Source organism: Nicotiana sylvestris, chromosome 1, assembly GCF_000393655.2.
Source record: "Nicotiana sylvestris chromosome 1, ASM39365v2, whole genome shotgun sequence".
NCBI lineage: Eukaryota > Viridiplantae > Streptophyta > Magnoliopsida > Solanales > Solanaceae > Nicotiana > Nicotiana sylvestris.
Window position 1 is genome coordinate 68512148 of NC_091057.1, and position 23914 is coordinate 68536061.

A 23914-nucleotide genomic window follows, 5' to 3' on the forward strand; every position below is an offset into this window, starting at 1 on the left:
TTATTAGTTCGTTTTAAAATTTCTTTTCTCCTTTTTTTCCCTTTAAACATTAAATATAACATATATAAAAAAATTCTTTCACAAATCTATTTTTTCCTCGTAAAAAGAAAATTTCCTACTATTGCGCATTCCCAACTCATCCATAATTTATGAATAGATGGTAAAAAAATTAATTTTTTTCTCCAGGAGCACAACTCCGATAAATTGATTTGTAGAAATCAAACAATATAAATAGAAATTCTTGAATAAGTTACGGTTCTAATCAAGGATAAAAGCTTATTTTATTAAAATACTCTAAAGTAGGACAATTATATATAATATCGAGTGAGCTTAATTTTTATAAAAAAATAATAAATTGAATAATGGCTGTAAACTTACTCCTGTTTTAATATTTAGACTTATTAGTATAAGTGTTTTCTTTGAGTATCCAAATATATATATCGATAACGAGCCTTTTTTTTCTTGTACAAATCTTAAGCTTTTTTTTCAAGTTATTATAATTATTACATTTTTTTTTTGCTCGATCGATTTATCTATATTAACCTTAAAGACAAAGAACCCGAACCGAAATCCAAATAAATCAAATTTATTAAATTTATACTCTATTTAAATAATGTAAATTGTAACATGGCTATGTTCAAAATTTGTGGCATCCGGAGCCTCTATGTCCTGTATCCGCCTCTACGTGTGAGGTATATGTTAAGACAATGTGGCATTTGATACCTTCAAATCTATACGTCTTCGACTTTTGGTCTTTTAAGTTTGTCAAGAATAAATTCTTTTGCTTAATTAAATACTCCCTCCGTTTCAATTTTTGTGAACCTATTTAATTGGGCATGAAGTTTATAAAAAAAGTAAAGACTGTTGAATTTGTGGTGTAAAATGAAACATATATATTTTGCGTGGCTATAAATTATTGCATAAAAGTAAATTATTTCTAAATATAAAGGGGGGTTATTATTTTTGACATGCATTAAAAAGGAAATATGTTCACGTAAATTGAAACAGAGTGAGTATTTAATAAAGGAACAATTACACTGTATATCACCCGACCCAGTTCTATAACCATAAAGAGCCCATATTTTGGGATTTTACACGCTGAGGCTCATATTGTATATATCTTGAAATAAAAGTTTCAATGTTTAACCCAAACAATCTTCACTTATCTCTTCTAGATTTTCTCCTCTTCTTCTCTCCACTCCAGTGGCCACCTCTTCTAAGTTTGTTGTGAAGTCAAGATTTTGATATCCAAACCAAAATTAGGTTGAGGGAGTTAGAAGCTTTTCAGATCTGAAAATTTATGAAAGAATCGTGCTCAAATTCGAGTGGGTGCTATTGAAATTAATTGATAATAGTCCAAGAAGCTTCAACCTAGAGATTTGGTTCAGTTGGACTACTTTGCAACTCTTTGAGAGCGAATTTGGTGAGGTAAAATTTGGAAAAGAACTGGGTTCTTGATTTTTATTGAAATTTCTTCAAGATTGAAATTCTGGATTGAAAAGACCGAACTGGGTTCTTATTTTTGTTGAAATTTCTTCAAGATTGAAGTTCTAGACAGAGATTTTAAGCCTATTCTAATTTATGAGTTTTTAATAGACATGGGGAAGATGTATTTTGGTGAAAAAATCAAATGGGTATTGATTAATATCGGTGAAATTATTTTGGTGAAGCTAAACATATTAAAAAAGCTTGTAGTAACTAGAATCTAGAGTACTGGATTGATTGAGCATGATTAATATTGGTTTTGAGAATCATACCAGTTGAAAAAGGAAATTGAAGGTGAAATTTAGTTTTCATATACAACATTATACATCATTATACAATATTATACAGCATTAAACAAAATTATAATAAGTGTATAATATTGTATAATGTTGTATATTAGGTTGTTATTGTTGTTATTTTTATTACGCATTTCCATATTTCGTATCTCTTATATATTGTTGTTGTTATTGTTGTTATTTTTATTACGCATTTCTATGGTACTAATATATCATCTCCTATTGCTTTTTTGAGCCGAGGGTCTCCTGGAAACAGCCTCTCTACCCTTCGGGGTAGGGGTAAGGTCTGCGTACATATTACCCTCCCCAGACCCCACTTGTGGGATTATACTGGGTCGTTGTCGTTGTCGTTGTCGTCAATGTTGTATATTAGGTGTGTAAGTAGTGTTATACAACATTACTCTTTCTATTCGCGATTTCTGTTCGACTTTGGTGCAATGGTCTTTCTCTTTGGAGTAAGTTCCTATTTCACATGTGCGTTAAAGCTAATTTTGCTTTTCTATGTTGGTGAAATACTAGAATACATTATTATACATTCCATATACGAGTTTATACTAAGTTATACATTTTTATACATGTACAACATATGTGGACTTAAAACTGAAATTAAATTTTTTCTTACTTTTTCTCGAACAATCGATGTATAAAGTCAATTTTTTTGTTGATTTCTCTGCCAAATTGCGAATTTGTACCCATTTTTTTCAATTTTATTTTTTATTTCTTTTGTTTCTACTATTTAGAACTCAGAACAGAAGAAAATTTAAATTTTTTTCAAGTTGTATTATAGTTGGTTTGCATTGTTGTAATTGCAATAGGAATGTATATGATCGATTTAAGTTGGTTGTGTGCAAAGAATAAAAAATCACATATAGATTTATAAAGTTATATCCAGACGATGATGTCATATTGTAAAACTTTTATGGGCTACACGAATGAAAACTTAAAATGATGGCTACCTGGATGAAAAACACTTATGCTGACTGTACTTTTATGCAATTATCCCCAAAAACTCTATCGGTTAAATTTGATGAAAGTTTTAAAAAAAAAGGAATTAACCAAAACATTAAAGTCATTACCATTGTAATGTACTGTAAAATTTGAAAAATAGAATAGAATATTCAAATTGTATGCAGTGAGAACATGACTTCAACTATTTCTAATATCCTTTTTGCATTATTTTAGTTTTCTTCAAACAACTCCCCTTTCCCTAAAACATTTTTTACCACAAGAAGTAAAGTAAACTTGTGGTGGACTCACCGGACTAGTAGACTCAACAGAGAAATACACATCAATTCACGAATGTTAACTCATATATACATGCCCATCTCTCGCTTATTCTGGAAGAAAAGAAATTCTCATCACCCTACCCTGACATTGACACTTAAAATTCTTAGTCAGCAGAAACCAGAAAAAACCCAATCTTGATCCCACTTTTCTCAAAATTCACCTCTAATTTTGGCGTTTTAAGCTATAATTTTGGGCTTATTCATCAAAAGGGGTTCGAATTTTTGACGTTTTGGGGTTCATTAAACTTATATATTAATACATATATAGATATAGATATAGATATGTTATCAGATCATTTTCAAAATGGGGTGGACACGGCGAAGCTGATGTGGTCACGGATTCCGGCGATGGCGGAGGAGGAGGAGGAGGAAGACGGCGGCGAGGTGGGTCCGTCATCAACAAAGGGCAATGGGAGCACTGTGGAAAGTCTCGATTATGAAGTTGTTGAAAATTATGCTTACAGGGAAGAACAGGTGCTAGATCCTTTTTGCAAAGCTCAATTCTTAGTCCTTTTTGTTTAAAGATAATAGCTTTATATTACTTATTAAAAAGGATTCAAGTTATATGCACTGTAAGTATAAAGTCTTTTTTAGCTATCAGTATTTTTTAACTTGTTATAGGAGGTTAGTTACAACTTTTAGAGTTACCAAGTTACCAGTAATGCTTATCTTAGAGATTTACCTTTTTATTACCTTCTAAATTACGTCAGTGCATAGAACTTAAACTCATAAAAAAGTATTAGCTCTATATTAGGAAAATATGATACTATTTGAATAGATAATTACATAAAAACTCAGTTCTTGTTCTAAATATGCATGCTTTATATTAGAATTGTATATAGAAAAAGAGAAATGAAATGGTTAGTTGCTTTTATATTAGGAAAATAAGATATCTGAAGTTGTGTTTGATGTGTGCTATATGGACAGGCTAAAAGAGGAAAGCTTTATATGGGATATGCTGTTGTGGTGAAATGGTTCTTGGCGTTACTAATTGGAATTGGTGAGATTTGGTGTCAACTTAATCTATGGTTATTTCTCTTTATACCCTATAGGAATAGATTTTCTATTGTATGTTCTTGTCCCTGGTACCCCGTTTGCCTCAAAGTGATAATTTTGGAGTTAGGTTAATGTTTTTGCTTCACATGAAAATGCTGGAAGGATGGATATTTGTGATAACAGTTCTCCACGCTGTGAGCAGTTCTAATAGGATTGTATTGGCGAGAGCACCTTTTTGCTGTTTTTTCCCTCTATTTGGAAAGAGAACATCAATATCTTATGCCCATTTCCAGAAAAAACCTCATTTTTTCAGCCACGGGATAAGAGATACGGAGGATCATAATATTGACATGAGATGAGTTTAAATGGAGTAACATGGTCAATAGTAACGCGATATTATAAAATTTAAGGGATGGGGATTAGAGTCGAGAAGAACAAATAAATTTCCAGAATCACATGTGTCATTTGAACTATTTTGATTTGTTGTTGACTCCTATACGTTGCATGTAAATAGGTTGACATATAACTGATGACCTACTTAGCTGAAACATTACAGGAGGAAGAAGATGTTCTTTCTTATACCTGCTTATATCCTCAGCAATAGAGAACTGGAAATCTTGAAAATGCATCTTGAATCAATCTTTGCATGCCCTGAATAGAATGGAACATATAAATGGAGAAGGAGGATTCATATAGATGAATCACATTAATTTGGATTGTGGAGTTACTCGTTGCCTGGTTGACGTTATTAGATATAAATTGAAGCTAGGAATTTTTTTTCTCTTGTTTTCTGTTTCTGTTTTGGGAGCCTCAACTAGCTCTTTCATTCTAGAATAAGGTATCATTATATAGATAAGATCTTTTAACACTCAGAAACTGAGAAATTAAAGTTTCTTCTTTTGCTCTGATTTGCCTCTACTCGGTCATAAATGAATCCCAAAAATCAGTCTTTCATGTTATTGTAAAGGAATATCTTAATAATCATTTAATTACTGTACCGGGGCTAGCTTATTCTTTATTAATAGAGGTCTCATGTTTAAAGACGGACACTGAATTTTTCTGAGGTTTGCAACTACTTGTAAATAGCGTGGATAGTTATTGTTATAGTCCGAAGAATCTCAGAAAATATGATCCTACACAAGACATTAAGGTAATAACTTGATTTAAGCGAATGAGATTAAATTGCTAAAGCCCATTTAGGCGGTTCCATTTGGTGAATAGTGCTTCATAATTTTGTTCTTGACTTATATATCATTTTCTTACCTATTGAACAGGTACTTTTGACCAGAAAAATTTGTTAAACTTTTTCTCAGAAAATTTTGAAAGTCCAAATGTAGTGTGCATTATCCTCGTCTTAGGAATTTTGTCGTATGACTCTGAAACTATATGAGAATCATTTTTGAGCTTATAAGAGTTTTAAAAAATGAATTTGTCAGTCCCCATTTTGCCAAATTATATATATTCTGGCTTAACTTGGAGCTTTATCACTGTTTAGTACCTCAGAAGTAATGGTTATCTCTCTCGCTCTCTCTCTGAGTAGGAAAAGTTCTTCACCAGAAGGAATGATTTTCTTTTCATGGGCTGGAAGTTCCGGAGTAGCTTAATTGATCATCTTTATTTTGTCCTTCAACGTATGATGTTAGGACCAATCTTGTTGTTGGGATATATGTGTGGTGAACCATGAGTTTAAGTCATAATCATGAGAAAATCTAGTGACTTGTATTTTAGAGGGTTGCAAATATATTCAACGGAAATCAGTAGGAATTGGATGTGAATTGTTCATATTCCGCCCTCCTCCTTGTGTCATCGAAATTAATTTGCTAAATTTGTTTGCTCATTTTATCATACAATACCTTCTTGTTGTGTTCTGGTTTATATGTTTAAACAGTGAAATGGTGGAGTTGAGAGAACTAATAACACAACGCAGAGGGCAAAACATTATTTCCATTTCACTCTAGCAATCTTATTCTCTTTAATTTATGTGTTTCAACTAGCATTAGGCCTAATGGTTGCTTTCTTATGAACTGAATCCTATTCATTTTCTCAGGCACAGGACTTGCTGCTGTTTTCATTAATCTTTCTGTTGAAAATTTTGCGGGATGGAAGTTCTCATTGACATTTCAAATTATTCAGAAGTCATATTTTGCTGGATGTCTGGTGTATATTTTGATCAACTTGGTGCTAGTATTATCTTCTGTATATATTATCACACACTTCGCACCAGCAGCGTCAGGATCAGGGATTCCTGAAATAAAGGGTTATCTAAACGGTATGCTTGTACTTTCTGATATTGGTTGTTGAATCTCTGGTGGGGATAATATCTTCTTCTGGGTTGCTCATTTTGGTCTGTATGTGTAGGAATTGACACACATGGTATCCTTCTTTTCAGAACTTTGATTGGAAAGGTATGGTTGCACATCTAAGCTTTGTTGTGGATCCTGTCACTCTAAATTAGATAATTTGTTTTTATTCTTATTCGGTCTTTTAGATTTTTGGAAGCATAGGTTCAGTGGGAGGTGGTCTTGCCCTTGGCAAAGAAGGGCCGCTTGTACATATTGGTGCTTGTATTGCTTCTTTGCTTGGACAAGTGAGTATACAGTGTCTAAATCTACTCGTGTTTTTTTTTCTCTGACTGCATTTCACTTTTTAATTTTTCAAGAATTCAAATTTTATCTTATATTCTTTTTAGTTTTTGAAACACAATATCTATTGCTGACTCAATGTTCTGTTTCTTTTTACCTGTCATTTGAATTAAAGATGTGATACTTGCTCTGTATTGGCGATCATCTGAAATATGTCCAGTGTGTAACTCCAAATGTTATGCTTGCTGAATGCTCATGTATTTTTCTGTAATTACAGGGCGGATCCACAAAATATCACCTGCGGTCAAGGTGGCTCCAAGTTTTTAGCAGTGAACGGGATCGTCGTGATTTGGTGAGTGACTGATGTCCTTTATGTTAATTGAGATAGAATACCTCTTCCCATTTCTACCTGGAGGAATATTGTCTACCAGTTACCATCTCAAATTCTCTACCTGTTTTCCCCAAGGAGCTCTTTGGATTCCAGCTTTTTAGGTCCTATACTGTTTTAGTTCGCTTGATCTGTTTGTCTAAGAAGTGCCAATTGAGGGTCTCCAATACTTGCTCAATTTTTGTAGTTTGACTGTTTGAGGCCCGGTGTTCTTAAAAGCGAAAAGCGCAAAAAAGCAACAAGGTCCCGGGGATTGAAGCAAAAAGCGAGAACTGAGACTCACGCTTCTTTGAAGTGAAGCGCACAATTCACAACATTTAAAAAATACCAAACATATATGGTTTAATTACTAATTTCAATATCTGATATACATTAGTGCCAATACTAATCCAACTTCTCAAAGTTGAGATTTGAAGAACCGACTGCGTCCTATTGTGATTGTGATGCGTGTCATTGATTGAAGCGCATGGCTTCATAAATGAAGCAAACCCTCACTTCGCATCGCTTCATCACTTTAATTGGAAACGGCAGCTTTTAATAAACTACTTCGAGCACTGTTTTTACACTTCCCTGGTTGGTCATTTTTCTTTCATTTAAATGTTGAGGCATTGGAGCTGTATTGCTTGTCTTGACAGTTGAATAAGTGGAACCGAGAGATTTGAAATACCCGCTGGTTAATAGCTTTTTCCTAGCGCAGCATCTCCCTTTTTTATGCTACTTTTTTATCATTTAAAAAGAATCCTAAAAAATGATGCCTTTACAATCATTCTAACTTTTAAGAAGAGTGTGGAGAGCGGTTTCTTGCTCATAAATACTTTTCTGCATCCGGTGTATGAGAAAGTTTTATTAATTTAACTCTTGGAGCCAAATTAAACAGTTTAAAAAGTTAGTTTTCTATGGTATTAACTAATTTTAAAAAGTTATATTTCGGGTTATAATTTAACATTCCTTTTAATTCGTTGTGGTTAACATTCATCTCATTTTTCTTTATGAGTTTTCCTTGATATTTGAAACTTCCTTAGATATTCGGTTAGTTAACCATGGAAAAATGAACGTAAAAGGATTACACATGTCATGCATTAAGCTACACTAGGTGCAAATAGGGTTTTTCTAAATCATGTTTATTATGGTCCATTGGTTATTCAACCTGAGTAAAGGGAGTCACTAAGGTAGTACATGTGCAATAGTGGTACTTCTTAAGTTGTGGGACTCTTGGTTCTAGAAGCAAAATAGTATGCAGTGTAGTAATAATTGGAAGACAGTCAGAAAAATCATGTAGTGGAGTATTAGAGTTAAAAAATAACCTAGATACAATATTTTGCTGCTAAAACAATTCAGAAGTGGATTATCACCTTCTTATGTGTAAATAAAGTTGGGATGTTGCACAATTATCCTTTGTTTTAAGCATCCAGATTTATATATTTATTAAAAGTAAGGACACATCTTTATTGTGAGTAACAGCTCTTTTTCCATTTTTCTTGGTTGTTGCAATAATAATCATGCAATTTAATTTTGGGTCCTGATTATATGAATTGTCAATGTAAATAATTTTACACATCATTGTGGTTTAACTTGTTGTATCAGGTTACTTACCGTCTTTCGCAGGTTTCAACGTACACGACTGAAATCAATCGATAGTGTAAAAAACTAAACCAATGTTATTTAGTGGTTCCCTCTTGTACATGGCATGCTCTTCTTTAATTATTTGAAGTTGGTAAGAATCTATAAGAATCTTGCTACGGTCTCTGAACTTGTAAATATAAATCAAACCATATAATTGTGATAAGGATCTGTGAGAGTGAGCGCCTAATCTTTCAGACTGAGGTCTCAGGCTTGATTCTAGGTTCCTTGCATGTGTTGGTGTTTTTTGAGGTGCGCGCAATCTGGCCCGGACGCCACAGGTATCAAAAAAAGAAAAAAGAAAAAAGAAAAAAAAGATAAGGATATGTAAGTCAGTAAAAATGATATCAATTTCTCCACTTCTACGTCAGACCCTGTTTAAACACTATCTAGACCCTCCAAGCTTGATGCAATAATCAATCTGAACAATCTAAATCTTTTATTTCCTTATTTTTCTACATAAGATGTCAGCTTCTTTATGAATCTTAGGAAATGCTAAAATAATTTGGAGATGAAAGCTAAGATCTGGTCCTTACAATTATAATGAAAGGGGGTTTTCTCTGTCCTAAGAAGTGCTTCCTCCTTTATCTGTGACTCAGGTGACTTGTGGATGTGCAGCCGGAGTTGCTGCTGCTTTTAGAGCTCCAGTAGGTGGGGTATTATTTGCTCTTGAAGAGGTCACTTCTTGGTAATTCTCATATCTACACTGAGTTTCTTTCATGTACATTTAGTGCAATCGATTAATATTTTCCTTAATGAACAATTTTTACTTGTGCATACTGTATTTCTGACACTGCTAACGAACAGTATCTAAACCATTAATGTTAAGCCCTTTGCTTTTGTGATTAATTGTCATATAAGCTGGTGGACTGGTTTTTGAATAAGTGCTGTTGGCTTTTCCCTTTGTACACTTTTGAATGTGCTGCACTGTACTAGGAGCTAGAATTTGTTTGAATTATTTTTTCCAATCAATCATAGCAGCAGAATGTTTTTACTTCCACTTGACTAGTAGTTAGCATGTTCCGCATTGTGAAAAATTAAATGCTGTCTGATCATTGTTGTTTCATCATTGACCAAAGGTGGAGGAGTCAACTGATGTGGCGGGTCTTCTTTACCTCTGCTATTGTAGCTGTTGTTGTCCGTACAGCAATGGGATGGTGTAAAGATGGAAACTGTGGTCATTTTGGCGCTGGAGGCTTCATTATATGGGACATCTCAGGGTTAGCTTCTGAACTCATTTAGGTCTTCTGTACTAACTTCATTTAGCTCTTCTGCACAATATCGTCGTTATTTTTTTGACATCTTGCAATTCTCTCAGTGGTCAAGAGGACTATTCTTTTGAGGAGTTGTTGCCCATGGCAGTTATTGGAGTTATAGGAGGTCTTCTTGGTATGTTAGACCGACATTAAGATGTTGAGATACCGGAGAAAAATGTTTGGTAAATCAATTTGTCATGCATTGACCTTTGCAGGAGCATTGTTCAATCAGCTTACTCTCTATATGACACACTGGCGTAGAAATTATTTGCACAAGAAAGGAAATCGTGTTAAAGTAAGTTTACTTATTAAGATCAGGAATTTCTTGCAGTTGTGTATTCTCATCCTTAAAGATGAGTGTACGTTAATTTACTAAGCTCGATGAACTAATTTTGTGGTTTCCCACTTTCAGATTATTGAAGCTTGTATCATCTCTGTGATAACCTCAGCCATTTCATTTGGATTGCCACTTTTTAGAAAATGTACTCCGTGCCCTGAAGCCGATGCTAACTCTGGCATTGAATGTCCGCAAGCACCGGGAATGTTTGGCAATTATGTTAATGTAAGATCCTCTATGACTTACTATAACTTCTCTTTTATTTTATCGTTATTAAAGCATTTAGTCCCTTTTGCTTAGGTTCTCATAGATTTTGTTTTTATCATTTTTCTAAGCTTGTTACTGTCTATGCTGCATGTGGTGTCCTTTCTAAATCCTATGCACATACTCTTTGATGCATATCAAGCATGTCAATTGGCTCTTAATGGGTAGGAAGCTGTGAGATGTGGAGAAGTACAGTCAACAGTTCCGTTTGTGTTTGGCATTGCAGGCACCTTAGTTTCTTGCATGAAAAATTTCAGGCTTAGCATTTTATGGACTTAAAGGGCTTGTTTGTAGTGCTTGTGGATACCTGACCATCTTACTTCTTAACTGATCTCTTCTTGTTCTGGATCATTATTGATGCTTCTATTCTTTGTCAACACAGGCCGGGTCTTGCTTTGGTGCTCGTATACACAAATTACTTGTAAAACGTAGAGAGTAAAATTGTGTTGTCTTTGCCGCATGGTTCCAGAATTCTGTTGTCCTCTTTGTTTCAAATCTATGTTCTGTTAGATTGGCGAAGCATTTATTCCTACCTCCAAGAGAACTGTTCTTGAATCTGTTTAGTGTTTGGACATCATTTGGTTTGAAATTTAAAAAATAAGAGTATTTGACGTTGAAGTTGAAAAAGTGTATCTGGAAAATATTTGCTCGAAGCAATTGAATGTGCATACAAATCTGTTATGCATACTCGATCCAGGACTAGCAGTTGATTTACGACTGTGGTTTGATTAATTATGTGCTGACATTTCTAGTCCAACTCCAGGCGTTGCTGAAATATCTAGAAATGTTTCATTTATCTTTGTGTCATTGGGTTGTGTTGATATTTGCTTCTTTGTTTTTCTTGATATCCAATTTGGCTTTTCTTCTTTTGTTGTTGATGCTTTAATTGTGTGAATTTGCAGTTTTACTGTCAGAACAACAAAGAGTACAATGACCTCGCAACCATATTCTTCAACACTCAGGTCTTTAAACAATTTTTGAACCTGCGTTCATTTTTGTTAATGCTGTCAAGTTTCCTTTTCGCTGATGGAGCTTTTGTATCATACATGTCTGCAGGATGACGCCATAAGAAATTTATTCAGTGCAAAGACAGCTCACGAATTCAGTGCTCAAAGCCTACTGACATTTTTGGTATTGAATAATTGTTCTCTCTCCCTAGTCCCTTCCCGTTCGTGATTGTGCAAGATGATAGCTTCATGAATTTTTGGTGTCATCCTAACATTTCCATTTCGGTGAAGTGTTACTGATAATTTTTAGGAAAAATCATGTGCTTGAAATTTAGCAAAACATGATAGCTGTATTGAAATCCCTATAGAACTGCTGTTTCTGAAAGTTAACATTGTAAAAGAATTTTGTAATGGTGTCTTGAGTTTAATTCAAAGTATCGGGATGTGAGTTTCTTGTGGGGTGGGATATGATTCTCTATCTGCACTGGAACTTTGCTATTCTTGTGCTCAGGTTGTGTGTTGAGTGATACTTGATTGAGGCAGGAATCACTTTGTTTAGCGTGCATTTCTGAAAATTTTCTTCTTAAATCTTCAAATTTTATGCTTCTCTGCCAACACAGCTTGAGTTCTTGTGCTTAAGAGCACTCTTTTCCTGGTGTCAATTATACAGTTTAGGGAAGAAAGTTATAGCAAAACCTCTTATGTCTTGGTGGGTTACAATTATGCAGGAAACTAATGGTTGGTTTATTGGTCTGTCAGGTTATGTTTTACACCTTGGCAGTGGTGACCTTTGGAACTGCAGTTCCAGCAGGTCAGTTTGTGCCAGGTATCATGATAGGATCAACTTATGGACGTCTTGTTGGCATGTTTGTGGTTAGCTTTTACAGGAAGCTGAATATTGAAGAGGGGACGTAAGTATTTCTTTCTTGTTTACTCCTTCATTTTAGCCATACTAGTTTTTTGACACGTGCTTTGCACGTGTATTCCATCAATTTTATATAATATATGTTGAAAAATAGTTCAAATTTACCTATATATATTTTAAAAACATTTGATTGAAATATAAAGTAAAATCTAAGAGATGTGCAAAAAGTTAGCATTGATAAGGTTATTTGCTCTTTCCTAAATATGCATGTGTCATCTTTTTTTTCCCCTTCTATTTTAATGTACATATCATGTAGTATAGAAACTTCAGCATCATAATTGCATTGTAATATTTTGTTTTTTAATTATTATAAACAACTAAGATAGTAAAAATTCCCATGACTACAGTAAAACAAATATATTATTTAGAGCTAGTTTAAAATGAAGATGGATCTACAAATATGTTCAAAACAAAAATGAATCTACAAATATTTGACACATTGTGTGCAAATGGTAAAATAACGATTAGACTGTTTCATATTCCGTGGATACTCTACACAATCATAGAAGTTGAATTTATAGTGTTCTACGGGAGGGTTAAATGAAGGTGATTTAAGCAAGAGTTCAACTTACATATTACAATGATGAAATTGCTATCTAAACTATATTTAAGCCCATGGAAATGCTCCTAAAGAAAATTTGGAATTTCTCACCTTTTGTAGCACTTTAACACTTTGAAGCCCTTACAAGGCACAATTTTCAGCCCTTTGTGGTTTTCTCCTAAACAATTTTGTATTTCTTTCTCACTTAAAAATACAAATATGACGAAGAAGTCGAAGTCTTACAATCATTCAAACAACAACAACATACCCAGTATAATCCCACATGTAGGGTCTGGGGACTTACAATCATTCAAACAAAATCTTAAGTTTTTCTCCTAAAATAAGGAAAATGAAGTTAGAATGGTAGTTAGTATTACATACAAAATTGTACGTAATATTGTAATTTGAAAAATCTTAAGTTCTTATTCATTTATACATAGATTTAGATGATAAAATATGAGTTGTACCGAAGTTTTCAAAATCAATATTACTGCAAAAATAGCTTTGAACACTTAAAACCCAAAAGCCTAAACATTATTATTATACATATAAAGACACTAAACAATAAATAGAGAACACTTTTTTAGCTACAAATTTGAAAGAGTACTCCAAAAAGTCAATATATATAGCATGCCTGCATTTCAGTAATTAATTTATGTAAGGAAAATGAATCTAATGACAGGCATTAACCTCAACTTCAATACCATCATCTTAACATTTTAGGAGGAAAGAGTGATTTTACTGTTGTGTTTATGTGCCTATGCGCCTGTGGCTTCTTAATCCCAAGCTTGTTGGTTGGCTTCGTTGCTGCATATGCCATCTTTTCTAAGAGTGGAGAAAAAAGTTAAAAGCAATATTTCAATGGGAGACAAATGCCATGACGTCTCAACATCTCTTCCCAAGGCAATCATCAAAACCACTCTTTTGTTACTGAAAGTTTCTATAAAATTTTAAGTAAATATGTAGAAAGACAATTAAGTTGTAGAATTGTAACTTAAACTTTATGCAAGAACTTAAAGGGAATTAAATGAAAGAAAGGGTAATAAGAATATAGTAAAACATATGATAATAAAATATGCAGATGAATGAGCACTCCAAACAGTTAACTATAGATAAAAGCTCTCAGAATTCCAGAGCTTGAATAAGTCATTTATATCCAGATTTTTCATAATGTATAGACATTTAATTAGTAGATTACTCTTATCCTTTATTGAGAGTTTGTCAAATGTATCAGGCTACTAATTATTCTCGACAACTCTTCAAATTCTTCAGACGGTCTATAGCAACTTTTGTCTTCTCAACGTCCCCTTCAAATTAAAAGAGCATTAATTGAAAATATGAGAGGAGATTTAAAAAAATATAAAAAAAGATAACTTGGAATGTCTATTTACATTTTTATACAAAAAGCTTCTTGAAATAATGCTTGTTCAAAGGGCAAAATAGTCGTTCAAACTTTTGATGGCTATTTTGGTCTTTCACCTTTTACTTTAGTGCTTCACACTTATAATATAGTATGATACATTATCGATTTATCCTCAGGTGAAAACTTCGACATAGGCTATACTGGAACACAATTCTTCTTCTTCTTCTTTCCCCTTTCTTTGGTTGAAAAAGTAACATCTGCCTACTTCTGATTTCCTCCAAAGTATTTAAGTGCATGGTCACTAGAAACTATATTGAATCTCCTTTTTCACTTCTTTAATGGGGTTAGCTATCACAGTTGACGGAAGCAGATACCCTGGTGTTCAAGGAACGGAGCAAGTGTGCTTCATGATTCTTTAATAGAGAAAATTTAATCGAGAGGAAAACCCTATAATCATTTTGCTTTGTCTTTTGCGTGGGTTTGGGGTGGGGTGGGGTGGGTGTGGGGTGGGTGGAGATGCGAGAGAAGGGAGGCAACTACTAGGCCTCCCCTCTAGTTTAACAAAATTAGACCTAGTTTTAGAAATCGTTATGAGAAATTCCATTGCAATTTTACCTTCCTCTCTAACAACAACAACGACATACCCAATACGATCCCACAAGTTGGGTCTGGGGAGGGTGGAGTGTATGCAGACCTTACCTCTACCTTGTGTGAGGTAGAGAGGCTATTTCCAATAGACCCTCAGCTAAAGAAAAACATTTTCAAAGTAGGTTTGAAAAATACAAGAGTAAAGACGCTATGATGAAAATACTGCAGAAAAGAAAAGTATTGGTAGCAAAAATAGTAAGATAACCAAATTAAAGGAAACAATAGTAGTAATAGAATTAGAGAATAAGATAATAAAAGAATAATAATAGTAATACTAATAAGGAGAAGAGGGAGCAGATAATATGCTCTAAACTAGAACCATGGCGTCCCTGAGTAGAGAGAGAAATCGCTCGACTATCTAATAACCTTCTACTCTAAGCTTTGACCTCCATGCTCTCCTATCTAGGGTCAAGTCTTCGGTCAGCTGAAGATTTGCCATGTCCTCTCTAATCACTCTCTCCACAATTCTTTTTCGATCTACCTCTACCTCTCTTTAGACCTATCACTGCCAACCTCTTGCACCTCCTCACTGGGGTATTTGTTTTCCTCTTCACATGCCCTCGCTTCCTTCATCTTGTCTACCACGGAGGCCACTCGTACCTTGCCCGTATATTTTCATTCCTAATCTTATCCCTCCTAGTATACCCGCACATGCATCTAAGCATTCTCATTTCCGTTACTTTCATCTTCTGAACATGTAAGTTCTTGGCTAGCCAACATTCTGTCCCATACAATATAGTTGTCTTAACAACGACTCTGTAGAACTTTCTAAGTCTAGGTGGCACCTTCTTATCACATAGGACACCGGATGCAAGCTTCTATTTCATCCATCCCGTTCCAATACGATGTGTGATATCCTCATCAAGCTCCCCATTTTCTTGGATTATTGACCCAAGATACTTGAAGCTTCCTCTCTTGAAGATGACTTGTGTATCAATCCTCACTTCCACATCTGCCTCATGCAGTGTGTCACTGAATTTGCACTCCAAGTAATTTGTTTCAATCATGTTCAACTTGAAACCTTTAGACTCTAGGGTTTGTTTCCTAATCACTAGTCTAGTGTTAACGCCACTACGTGTCTCAATGCTGTTAACAAAAATGGAAGTGCTTATGCACTGCATCAACTTGACTTGACTAATCGTGTGGGTTATCACTGTCAAGATAATATCTTTTTACTTACAATGGTGGGGTATTGTACTCTCTTTGTCACAACTAATGCTTGAGATACTGTTTTGTCTGGTGTTGTCCATTTACTTTTGCATTGTCATGCAATCTCTAATCAATAAGCAAATATAGGGTGATATCCTACTGTACCTTTTTGCTTGCTTGCTTGAGAGAGAAAGAGAGTCAACGATTTCTAAAATTTGGGGGATCTCTAATCAATAAGCAAATCAATGGTTATGCTGATTCTTCAACATTGTCAGTTTAGACTGGCTCGTGTAATTGATGGCAATTAGGCTAATGAAAGTGGTTTGATCTTTCCACCAACTTGATGTCGCTGGATCTGCAAGTCTTGAAATGATTGATTGCATTTTATCATAATTGTTTTAAAACAATATTATGGATTGAAATAAATTATTACCTTTTCCCCAAAATAGGGAGGAACACATAAAGGTGTTTGAAAGCTATAATCTTATCTTATCAAAAAAAGTTTTAAAAAAAGCCTAGGGTGTTTAAAAATTTTGAGCTATTCCACTCTTTACTTTGAGGTTTTAGGTTTGATATCAGATATTTTCACATGATAATCTTTCACTGGACTATCTCTTTTCTTCTCAATCATCTCTAAAGTCTCCTAAACATTTTTTGTTGAAACTTTAGGTATGCTCTTCTGGGTGCTGCATCTTTTCTTGGAGGTTCTATGCGCATGACTGTATCTCTCTGTGTCATTATGGTCGAGATTACAAATAACTTAAAGCTTTTACCTCTGATAATGCTGGTTCTTCTTATCTCAAAGGTGAGTTTTGATGCTGGACAGCTTACAATACTCTCCGGCTGTCTTTTCATTGACATAGGACTAAGGGTCACCCATGTTTAGGCTGTTGGTGATGCTTTTAATGAAGGATTATATGAAGAGCAGGCTAGATTAAGGGCAATCCCATTACTTGAATCTAAACCAAAGTATCAAATGCGTTATGTGACGGCAAAGGAGGCATGTGGGAATCAAAAGGTAAGAGTTTCTTCAGTGCCCTTGTCATGGTCCGGTCCAACTAGCAGATGCTTGTTTCCTTGTTTGTGTGGAAGGTCAACTTTTTGCGGAATTGAACCAAAAACGGTTGTTGGTTTCTTCACCCTTTTCTAGTTGAAGTTATTGAGCTAGCACTCTTGTTTGATTTGGATGGCTGAAATCTTACTTCCTTTCTTGTTATTTTATTTCTGCTAAATGCAAGTGTAGAAGCAGCTCTGTATCCATGATACTTCAATAATGACCTCTACGTTCATGCTGCTGGGAAGGCCATCTGATTTAACCATGACTAATAATCTGAATGCATAATACTCTTCTGGCCCCCACCTGTGCAGTGGCTGTTCAAATTGTGGCTCACTAATCGCCCCTAATTCCTGCATCTTTTAGGTTGTATACTTCCCGCGGGTAGTGAAGGTGGCAGATGTAGTTTCTATATTGAGGAGCAATAACCACAATGGTTTCCCTGTAAGTTAAGCTTTGTCCCTCTGCAGTGTTTAATGGAAGCTATCTTCTTGTTTAATCATTCTTCTTACTCGTTGATTTTTAGGTTGTTGACCACGCAAGAAGTGGGGAGACACTTGTTATTGGACTTATACTAAGAAGGTGAGAGATAGCGATGATCTTTTCTATTATTAATGCATTATTTGAAGTGACAAAAATTTCTGTGCGAAGATCATAATCAGTAGACTTGAGCAATATATTTATTCTATCTTATTGATACTGCAGTCATTTATTGGTGCTTCTACAATCAAAAGTTGATTTTCAGCATAGCCCTTTACCCTGTGATTCAAGAGGTGATCTCTTGCCAATCAGGTAACTCAGTTGAACTATTACCAAGGATTGCTTATTGGTGCTTCTTTGTCCACTACATGTAAATTTTACAGATTCTGTATTTCACAGGCACAACCTTAGTGAATTTGTGAAACCCGTTTCTAGTAAAGGGATATCTCTCCATGATATTCATTTCACCCTAGATGATCTGGAGATGTACATTGATCTAGCCCCATTTTTAAACCCGTCTCCCTACGTGGTCCCAGAAGACATGTCATTAACCAAGGTAATGTAGTCACTTATTCTAATTTTTGCTTCTTCTAATGCTTTTTCTTTATTAATTTTCAAGGCATTAGTTTGCTAACGGTCGCATGAAATTGGAGACTTAGGTTTAGTTATTTTGAGTCTAAAGGTGCAAGACGAGTTTATTTCACTCATGACTGGGACTAAGTTTAGCCATGGTGAACTTCAAATGATCAAAATGTTTGACATTCTGTTAATGGTACAGGTTTATAATCTTTTTCGTCAACTAGGACTGAGGCACTTACTTGTTGTTCCACGTCCTGCTCGTGTTATTGGCGTGATCACTCGAAAAGATCTGATACTTGAGGTACTTTAGCTAGACCTATCTTCATATATACTTAAAGTGGTTATTTTTTGGTTCAAACCATTCATCTGAACGAAGCGGGGTATTAACTGGGAGAGGATAGAGGGGCAGATCCATACTACCCCGAGCTTCAAACCTGTGGGCCAACATGGGTTGGACCAGCTCACTGGGGATTTCTCGGTTAATTTAAAAGAAAAAAAAGTGGTTACCGTATTTTCAATTGATGTTAATAGTCCAGACTTTATATTGCAGAATAATGATGATCTGGCGGCCTTAGAGCTCCAATCCACTAGTGTAAGGTCTCTTTCTTTACTCATACTGATGGACATCTATTCTGTTTTGATTATTATGGATGTGCGCCTGATTTTTTGTCAGTTATCCTGTGACAGCTACAACACAAGTACCTAAAATGTCTAAACATACTAGTGGATGCAAATAGGTCTTCCATACAGTAAAGCATCGCTGGTGGTTCATAACACAACACAAAATATATATGATGTGTGAGAGTATACAGATTCCTGATAGTGTAGAATACCTGAACTTAAATTTTACTCTCCCAAGAGAGTTAGGAAACCAAAATCAAAACAAGTTTCGTGTGTTCACCAGTAGAGGGAGGAGTCCCATTTAACCAACAGATATATTTATTTGAAGCGGTAAAGCCTCGTATCTCCATAAGTGAAGAGTGAGGATCGTTTGGTAGGGTGCATAAGAATAATGTTGAATATGGTGTATTAGTAATACTGGTATTAGTTATACTTGCATTAGTTATGCTGGTATTAGTTATGCTGACATATTTCTTATTCATTGTTTGATTTGATGCATTAAAGCATTGTCCAATTTCTAAAAGAATTGTTTGTTTACAAAAATGCCCTCAAAACCAGCCCATCACTTTAACTTTCTAAATGAAACATATGTTGAGAAATATTTTTGACGCAAAAAGTTTTATAAAAATTATTTAATTTGTCTACCTATATTGTAAATAGAACTAAATATCTATTTATAAAAAAGGAAATATGCTAAGTATTTATTTATTTACTAGGGCGATAATTTTATTTCTCACTATTTGAATTATTTTAAACTTCCATCAATATAATAACTAGCATATTTTAATCAAGCATACATGTTGAAGGACAATTTTGTCTTTAACTAAGCTAATGCATGCATTAAAACGGCTAATACCATTGTTTTCTATGCATTAGTTATGCATAGGATAATACCAAATAGGATGTATAACTAATGCTTACATAACTAATGCATAGGTTCAAAATGTCTACCAAACAATGTATTATTAATACACAAAGCTAATGCATGCATTATCTAATGCATCCTACCAAATGACCCCTTAGTCTATCTCTAGATTATGGGTCTATAGTTTAGAGGTAAAGTGACTAGGTTAAGTTATTTGAAGTGGTAAAGCCTCGTATCTCATACTTGTAAGAAGTTGTCGTAGTTGCTCCGCACAGACCATGCCTGTTGCATAGCCCGTGAATTTTTGTGCTCAATTCTTAAACCTTAATGCATCTAACAAAATATATTATCGTGATCTCTTTTATTCAAAAATCATTACGGAACAAATGGGAATAAGGTATCAATCAACCTATGCAAAATCTAAATCCGCCAGAATTTTTTGGATAGAGTTATTGTTCAATCAATGGATTAATGGTAGTTTCGAGTGTTACTCCTCTAAACTGAAGCAACTTACATTGACTTCTTTTTGGTTATCAGATGTACGCAAACTAACAATAGAAGGATCAAGAGGAGTGGAGATGCTGGACAATCGCTTCTTGATGGTCTTCTTTAAAATGGAATGGCTCCCAATGATTATGCTGCTATCTCTGCAGTAGAGTGGAGCTTCCAGCTTCCACTCTCAAGATTTTGGTTGCAGTAGATAGATCTGATTCTATCTTAAATCTGTTTGTATTAGATTCTTCTAGGAAATGTATAGTGTATTCATTTCCCCTTGAGTCATGGGGTTATAGCAACAGATCAATTTTTTGTACTTCTTGCAATTAATCGAAAAGTTGTGCTCCCTTTCATAGAGCAATAGTTCAAAGTAAACTGATACTGTTTCACATATTCTTGGATTCCAGTGGGTCTCTAGCATTTCTTGCACTTGTGCATTTGGATGGCTTTTATTTATTTCTGATACTGGATTATCCTCTTAGTTCTTTTTGTATCTTTAGTCAAAAGATAAAGAAATTTAAAGGGATTAAAATTGATTTCTTTCTCGAGTAAAAGTTATGGTAGCAGTGGTAAAGAGTTATACTTTGACTACGTAGGATACTTATTTAAATTTTTAATAATCTTTATTCTATATGCTTAGAATATTGGTAAAGGGTTATGCTTTTAACTCTTACACGATTGCATGTATATGTGTGTGTTGTGTGTAATTTACATATTGGTGCAACAACAACGACGACCCAGTATAATCCCACAAGTGGGGTCTGGGGAGGGTAATATGTACGCAGACCTTACCCCTACCCCGAAGGGTAGAGAGGCTGTTTCCAGGAGACCCTCGGCTCAAAAAGCAATAGGAGATGATATATTAGTACCATAAAAATGCGCAATAAAAATAACAACAATATATAAGAGATATGAAATATGAAATACAGGATACGAAATACGAACTACGAAATAGATGGCTTGTATAGTACAACTAGAAGGTAAAGCCCCGCATCGATAGACGACCAATAACATTCCTAGTCTAACTCCTAACTGGATAGTCTCCCTCTATTGTGCTGTAGAAATATTCACACTCTCCCCTAACCTACAACCTTAATGCTCGACCTCCATAATTCCCTATCAAGGGCCATGTCCTCAGTAATCCTAAGTCGCGCCATGTCCTGTCTGATCACCTCTCCCCAATACTTCTTAGGTCTTCCTCTACCTCTCCGCGTGCCCACTACAGCCAGTCGCTCACACCTCCTCACCGGTGCATCAGTGCTCCTCCTCTGAATGTGCCCGAACCATCTGAGTCTTACTTCCCGCATCTTGTCCTCCATGGGGGCCACACCCACCTTCTCTCGAATATCTTCATTCCTAATCTTATCCATCCTTGTATGCCCGCACATCCACCTCAACATCCTCATCTCTGCTACTTTCATCTTCTGGATGTGTGAGTTCTTTACCGGCCAACATTCAGTTCCATACAACATGGCAGGCCTAACCACTGCTCTATAAAACTTACCTTTTAGTAACGGTGGCACTTTCTTGTCACACAAGACTCCCGACGCTAACCTCCACTTCATCCACCCCACCCCTATACGGTGTGTGACATCCTCGTCAATCTCCCCGATCCCCTGAATAACCGATCCAAGGTACTTGAAACTACCTCTCTTGGGAATGACTTGAGAGTCAAGCCTCACTTCAACTCCCGCTTCCGTCGGCTCAACTCCAAATTTGCACTCGAGGTATTCCGTCTTCGTCCTACTCAACTTGAAACCTTTAGACTCAAGAGCATGTCTCCAAATCTCTAGCCTCTCGTTGACGCCGCCTCTTGTCTCGTCAATTAGAATAATGTCATCAGCAAATAGCATGCACCATGGAACCTCCCCTTGAATATGATGAGTCAGTGCATCCATCACCAGGGCAAATAGGAATGGGCTGAGCGCAGACCCTTGGTGCAACCCCGTAATAACTGGAAAGTGTTCAGAGTCGCCTCCTACTGTCCTAACCCGAGTCTTAGCTCCATCATACATGTCTTTAATCACCCTAATATAGTTACTCGGGACCCCTTTATCCTCTAAGCAGCTCCATAAGACCTTCCTAGGAACCTTATCGTACGCTTTCTCCAGATCAATAAACACCATGTGGAGATCCTTCTTCTTATCTCTGTACTGTTCCACCATCCTCCTAATAAGGTGGATAGCTTCTGTGGTAGATCGTCCCGGCATGAACCCGAACTGGTTGTCTGAAATAGACACCGTCCTTCGCACTCTCATTTCTACCACTCTCTCCCAAACTTTCATGGTATGACTTAGTAATTTGATGCCCCTATAGTTGTTACAGCTCTGGACATCACCTTTGTTCTTATACAACGGGACCATTGTACTCCACCTCCACTCTTCAGGCATTCTATTAGTCTTGAATATAACACTAAACAATGCAGTAAGCCATTCCAAGCCTGCTTGACCCACACACCTCCACAGTTCAACCGGAATCTCGTCTGGCCCGGTAGCTCTGCCCCTTCTCATCTTACGCATTGCCTCCAAGACTTCATCGATCTCAATGTCCCTACAATTACTTACTTCATGGTGACTGTCAGTATTCCTCGATTCCCCAAGTATAGTATCCTGATCCCCTTCTCCACTTAGAAGTTTATGAAAGTAGGTCTGCCACCCCCTCTTAATCTGGTCATCTCCCATCAAAACTTTGCCGTCATCATCTTTTATGCACCTCACTTGGTCCAGGTCCCGAGTTGTCCTCTCTCTCGCCTTAGCGAGTCAGAATAACTTCTTCTCCCCACCTTTGTTCCTTAGTTCCTCATACAGACGAGCAAAAGCTGTCGTCTTAGCCTCCGTCACTGCCATCTTCGCCTCCTTCCTAGCTACCTTATACCTTTGACTGTTCTCTCTCTTCTCCTCCTCGTCAGTGCTCCCTACTAACCTTAGGTAAGCCGCCTTCTTTGCTTCCACTTTACCTTGGACAACTGCATTCCACCACCAATCTCCTTTGTGTCCACCATAGTGTCCCGTAGATATCCCTAACACCTCTCTCGCCGCCTTTCTTATACAGTCCGCAGTCGTCGACCACATTGTGTTTGCGTCCCCACTACTTCTCCAAGCTCCCATTGCCGATAACCTTCCTTCCAACTCTTTAGCTTTATCCTTAGTTAAGGCGCCCCACCTAATCCTGGGGCGTCCTTGTACTGACCTCTTCTTCCTCCTTATCCTAATACAAATGTCCATCACCAAAAGCCTATGCTGCGTTGAGAGGGTCTCACCTGGGATAACCTTGCAGTCCTCGCACAACCTTCTGTCGCATCTCCTGAGGAGGAGATAGTCAATCTGAGTCTTCGCCACCGAACTTTGGTAAGTAACCAAATGTTCATCCCGCTTCGTAAAACTCGAGTTTGCAATGACTAGATCGAAAGCCTTGGCAAAGTCCAACAGCGCAATGCCCCCTCCGTTCCGCTCTCCGAAACCAAATCCGCCATGCACCTCAGTGTACCCACCTGCAGATAACCCAATATGACCATTGAAATCTCCTCCTATGAATAACCTCTCAGAAGGCGGTATACTACGAACAATCTCATCCAACCCCTCCCAAAATTGCCTTTTAATATCCTCATCCAAGCCTGCTTGTGGTGCGTACGCGCTAACGACATTCAAAGTACCCTCACCCACCACTAACTTAATAGTCATTAGCCTATCATTCACCCGCCTGACCTCTACCACGGACTCTCTAAGATGGCTATCTAC

General features: G+C 36.1%; 1 protein-coding gene across 3 annotated transcripts; it reads left to right on the plus strand.

Annotated features, from left to right (window-relative positions):
- Positions 1-3015: 3015 nt before the first annotated feature.
- LOC104217176 (chloride channel protein CLC-d) lies at positions 3016-20570 on the plus strand. 3 transcript variants are annotated; one of them, XM_070158882.1, is made up of 23 exons: positions 3016-3541; positions 3995-4067; positions 6111-6332; positions 6422-6468; positions 6552-6650; positions 6923-6997; positions 9253-9341; positions 9733-9873; positions 9972-10042; positions 10125-10204; positions 10322-10471; positions 11413-11472; positions 11567-11641; positions 12217-12368; positions 16753-16888; positions 17012-17101; positions 17504-17581; positions 17664-17719; positions 17843-17929; positions 18017-18173; positions 18396-18497; positions 18747-18793; positions 20220-20570. In XM_070158882.1, the coding sequence occupies exons 1-23, from the start codon at positions 3350-3352 to the stop codon at positions 20293-20295; spliced, it is 2355 nt and encodes a 784-aa protein (XP_070014983.1). In that variant the 5' UTR covers positions 3016-3349; the 3' UTR covers positions 20296-20570. The 3 variants fall into 3 exon arrangements, with proteins under 3 accessions (XP_070014983.1, XP_009765642.1, XP_009765643.1); XM_009767340.2 differs by having other exon boundaries at positions 3017-3541; positions 16970-17101; XM_009767341.2 differs by having other exon boundaries at positions 3017-3541; positions 16970-17101; positions 18747-18788.
- Positions 20571-23914: the final 3344 nt, after the last annotated feature.

What these genes read in the sequence shown, in the direction of transcription:
- LOC104217176 (XM_009767340.2), top strand. Translation starts at nt 3,350, where the DNA reads ATGTTATCAGATCATTTTCAAAATGGGGTGGACACGGCGAAGCTGATG. An exon ending in TGGTTCTTCTTATCTCAAAG is followed by an intron (nt 16,889 to 16,969) that starts GTGAGTTTTGAT and finishes ACCCATGTTTAG; the next exon opens with GCTGTTGGTGATGCTTTTAA. An exon ending in AAGACATGTCATTAACCAAG is followed by an intron (nt 18,174 to 18,395) that starts GTAATGTAGTCA and finishes TTAATGGTACAG; the next exon opens with GTTTATAATCTTTTTCGTCA.